At 47.8% G+C, this 4841-nt stretch overlaps 1 protein-coding gene across 1 annotated transcript in view; it reads right to left on the reverse strand.

Annotated features, from left to right (window-relative positions):
* Positions 1–1539, reverse strand: part of Rtf1 (RTF1 homolog, Paf1/RNA polymerase II complex component) — a 79318-nt gene extending 77779 nt beyond the window's left edge. Inside the window, exon 1 of the mRNA XM_004623393.2 lies at positions 1342–1539. Within this exon, the coding sequence (XP_004623450.1) occupies positions 1342–1539 (198 nt within the window). The remainder of the gene's footprint in view (positions 1–1341) is intronic.
* Between the last annotated feature and the right edge of the window lie 3302 nt (positions 1540–4841).

The raw sequence follows: 4841 nt of genomic DNA on the forward strand, positions 1-4841 counted from the left end.
TTTTTTCAGGAGTCTTTCAATAGGATATGTCCCACTTATACTTTCAATTCTTACCCCAAAACAAAGTTTCTATCTCTTGAAAGTCTTTGCAGGCCCTGCCTCTTTACCACCACTTTTGTAACGTCCTCTTTCCCGGTACTTATTTCTTTAATAATCCTTCCTCTTCATGCCCTAATACTTGAGACCTCTGGCTTACTACAAAGATCACCAAGAAGTCATTTATACACAACTTTACAGTTTGTTAATGCTTGTGGCATTCATTCTTACAAATCCTTATAATTTCCAATTAGATAGAAAACGCCAATGCTTTATCTAATCTTACATCTAAGATCCAATATACATAGCTAGAAAGCTGCATAAGCCCAGTTTAGAACTCAAATTTTCAGATTCTGAGTTCAGTACTTTTTCAATTCAACTTACAGACTTACTATCTCATATATTTTTTTCTTCATACCATTTTCTCATTAAACATGGAAGCAATCACCTTTATATCTCCTAGTATCATTGGAGTACTGTTACGAAGGGCAGTTTCTTTTTCACACTAATTTTTAAAGTATAAAAAATCTTCAGCTACCCCAAGACACTAACGCTCTAAGGTACTTTCACTGCTCCCAGCACTATCTTTAAATCACAATGAATCGCGGCATGCTGCATTTGAAAGGTCCAGTGGCCAGGGACTCCGTTGCTTCCATGCTGCCCCACGGTTCTTCCAACATCTGCCTTCTTTCCTCCCACCAAGTATGTTTCGGCTTGACACCCCAAAGGGAACCCATCTCAACCACAAACGACCCTAGTAGCTGAAGACACTCGAGCCCACACAGCAGGGCGGAAGCTCCTCGAAACATTTACGAATGTCCTCCTCCCAGTCCACACCCCCAGTCTGAAAAACTTCATCCCCAGCGTCCGTACCTTCGGAGCTCTCGCCCTCCCACAGCCCCAGCTCACCCCTACACCGCCTCCAAGTCCTCCCAGCCTCCACGGTTTGCGGGCGACACTTCCTATCTCTCAGGGCCGGGATCTCCAGGCCTGTAGCCTGACGCACAGAGCCGGCCCAGTAGATCTCAGCCTCTCCGGGACCCCAGGGCCGAGGCCCATCACTGCGGTCCCTGCCCCGCCTCCCGGCCCAAGGCGCCAAGTCCTCCAGGCTGTCTCCAGGCCGGGGCTGCTATCTGAGGGTCTCTGACGGAGCGGAGAGGTCATGAAGGGAGCTGCGGTAGCAGCCAAGGCGCGGACCGGGGCGGGTTCCCGGGCCAGGGGATCCGGCCCTGCCGGCTCTGGTCCCGCGGCCCGGACTTAGCCTCCCGCTCTGCCGGCCCGCGCGCCCCGCGGCCTGGTCCCCACCTGATCCAGGTTCTCGTCGCTACCACTGTCCTCCGTGTCCGAGTCGATCACAACGCGGCCTTTCCGTTTCTTGACCATGGTGGTCCCCCGGCTCCCACGCCGGACGCCTCCCGGACTCCCCTCTTGCCCGCCTGCCAGTGGGACCGCCACTGCCGCCGCCACCGCCACCGCTCGACCCACACAAAGGCGACCGCGCATGCGCGCTCCGCTCCGCCCCTAGCTCCGCCCCCTCCCGGCGCAATCCGTTCGCTGGGCGCTCCGCCCCGCTCCACCCCCGACGCAGCGTGGGGCGGGCCACGCGCTTAAGGTTTCCAGCCCAGCGGGGGCCGGGTCTAGGTGAGATGCCCCTGAGTCTCCCGCTGCGGCCGCGAGGACCTGTCTGTGCTCTGAGGAGCTCCCGGCATCTCCAGAATTTCAGACGCTCAAGACCGACAGAGTGTGGAGGCCGGCCTCAGGGACTGTCCACGTGGAAGACACCTGTCACCCGGATCTTGTCGACGGCAGCGTGGAGGGATGGGGCTGGTCCACCTGAGTTGTCCAAATGACAGCTGAGTTGGGACCACAAGAATTCATCTGAGTTGTCCAAAAGAGGAGTGTAGGAGTGTTCCTAGTAGAGAACAGCGTGAAAAGAACCCACTCATAATGGAGAATGTTGTTTCGATCCCCGAGGGCTGAAAAATAAACCGAGGGCCAGGGAGATAGCTCGGCCTGCCTGGCAAGTGCATGATCCTGAGTTCGATCCCTGATACCGCATACAGTCCGGGCGCGCCGAGAGCTCGAGCCCGCCCCGAAACTGGGCATGATAGAGCACGCCTGTAATCCCAGCGCTGGGGAGGCTGAGGCAGGAGGGTCACTGCGAGTCTAAACTATTTAGCGAGATCCTGTATCAAATCAACTAATCAATCAATAAGAAATCTAAGCAAATAAACCGAGAGAGAGCATCGAGTTGATGATTGGTCAGGGAACTAAATTCGTTGTAGTTGGAGCAGTACTATGGGGTGAGCAATGATGATGGGGAAGTCGTAGAGGCCACATCATTCAGATCCTAATAAGCCATATTAAGAAGTCTGACTTTTAGTATTTAGATACTAAAAATTCAGGAACGATGAAATTAGATCTTGTTTTCTTTTTGAGACAAGGTCTCTACTCAGTTTAGTCTGAACTTGAGCTCACTCTGTAGCTGAGGCTGGTCTCAAACTTGCAACAATCCTCCTGCCTCAGCACTCCAAGTGCTGGGAGTGCTGGGATTAAAGGCCTGTGGCAACATGCCGAGCCTTACATGTTTTAAAAGGATTATTCTGGCCACCTTGTGACTAATGGATTAGAAGAACAAAAAAGTAAAGCCAGGGGCCAGGGAGATGGCTCAGTGGAATAAGCGCTTTCCTGGCAAGCGCGAGGGCCTGAGTTCAATCCCCGGTTCTGCCAAAAAAAAAAAAAAAAAAGTAAAAAAGTAAAGCCAGGGAGACCACTTGTGCTGTCGCATGTCTTCATAGCTAAATGATGATGTCCTGAATTAAGGCAGGCTGTAGAAATGGAGAGAAGTGGATGGACTGTGGATAATATGGAAACCAAAACCCATAGGGTTTGGAGATTAGTTCAGGGAGGAAAGGAAAGGTTCCAATCCAGGTAGGGATGATGTTCAGATTCTGTATTGACCATTTCTATAAATTCCAGTTACTCATTTCTCTTGAGTGAGTTACTGATTGATTGATTGATTGATTGATTGATTGACTGACTGATTGAAGCCAAGGTCTTCACGCTGAGCTATATCCCCAGTCTTTGTTTTTCTTATTTCTATTAGTATATATCTGCCATACATATTTATTACATTCATCATGAAGAGTTGCTACATGTAATTAACATATCCTAATTCTTTTTACATCTCACCTTGCATCTCTCTCTCTCTCTCTCTCTCTCTCTCTCTCTCTCTCTCTATCTATCTCTGTGTATTTGGTACAGGGTCTACAGGGTCTCAGGACATAGAGAGGGCTCGTAGTGATTCTCCTCTTTTCAGCCTCCCAAGCGCTGGGATTACAGGTGCACACCACCACTCCCAGTCTCAATCCGCATCGCAGTGCGTCCTGGGGGTGGGGCCAGCGCGGCACACCTGCGATGGAACCCCAGCCGCGGCACTCTGCTTCAGCAGGCGCTTTGGTCGGCTGAGCTATCTGGCTGGCCCTCACCTTACATCTTTTGATCCTCTTCTCATTTGAAAAATATCTATCTCTAAATCTCCTATTATCTGTCTTTTTTTAAAAGTCTGTCTTTTTTTTGTTTGTTTTTTGTTTTTTAAGTCTGTCTTTATTTTACTACATTGTTTTGTTTTTTGGCTTCCCTGTGTAGTGCAGACTGGTATTGAATTTAGTAGGTAGTCCAGGTTGATTTTCAACTTGTAGCGATCTTCCTGCCTCAGCCTCTCAGCTCTTTGATTACAGGGATGTGCGACCACACCCAGTATTTATTTTGCTCTTTAATTTAATTTATATATACTTTGGATTTCTCATATAAGAGAAACTGTGTTAATAGTTAAGCTGTGTATCTGATTTATTTTACTTAATATTACAGTCTCAAGGTGCATCCGTTTTGCTACAAATGATTCAAATTTATCCTTCTTTATAGCATAGTAGTGCTCCATTATGTATAAATACATACTCCACTAATATGGGGTGGTAGTACATGTTTGTAATCCCAGCAGATGGGAGGCTGAGGCAGGAGGATAGCTGGGATTTTGAGGCCATCCTGGGCTAGAAAGTGAGCTCAAAGCCAGCCTGAACCGCATATTAAAACCCTGTCTCAAAAAGACAAAAAGAAATTTGATTTTACCTAGCAGTTCCCCTTCTAGATATCTTTCTGAAAGTCATTAAGATATTAAAAAGTTAAGGACATACTTGGGGGTGAAATGAAGTTTCTATTTTTAGCTATGGTTATACTAGTTTATATTCCAACCAGTAATGCAGAGGGTCCCTTTTTCCCCATAGCCTCACCAGCATTTGTTATTATTTGATTTTTTGATCATGGCTACTTCTTCTGGAATAAGATAGAATCTCACCTGCTCCTGCATGCCTTGCTGTCCCTGTCTGTCCCTGAGGTGCACTAAGCTGGGCAGGGTGTTGCATGCCTGTAATTCCAGCGCTGGGGAGGCTGAAAACAGGAGGATCACTATGAGTCCGAACTGTGTAGCAAGACCCTGTACCAAATACATAAATGAAAAAAAAAAAGATAGAACCTCAATGTTTTAATTTGCATTTCTCTAATGGTCAGAGATATTGAACACTTTTCATGTATTTATTGGCCATATGTACTAATGAGAAGTGTCCATTCATTTTCTTTTATTTATTTATGTATTTATTTATTTATTTATTGTGTGGCCAGCTCAGCCCACCAGGGGGCGGGTGGGCCAGCATGTGGTGCTGGGGGATTGAACCGAGGTCTCCATGCTTTGCTTGAGCTTAGCTTGTTCTAAGTAGGTGCTTTAGACCACTGAGCCATCTCACCAGCCC

Source organism: Octodon degus, unplaced genomic scaffold, assembly GCF_000260255.1.
Source record: "Octodon degus isolate 3935 unplaced genomic scaffold, OctDeg1.0 scaffold00002, whole genome shotgun sequence".
Lineage (NCBI taxonomy): Eukaryota > Metazoa > Chordata > Mammalia > Rodentia > Octodontidae > Octodon > Octodon degus.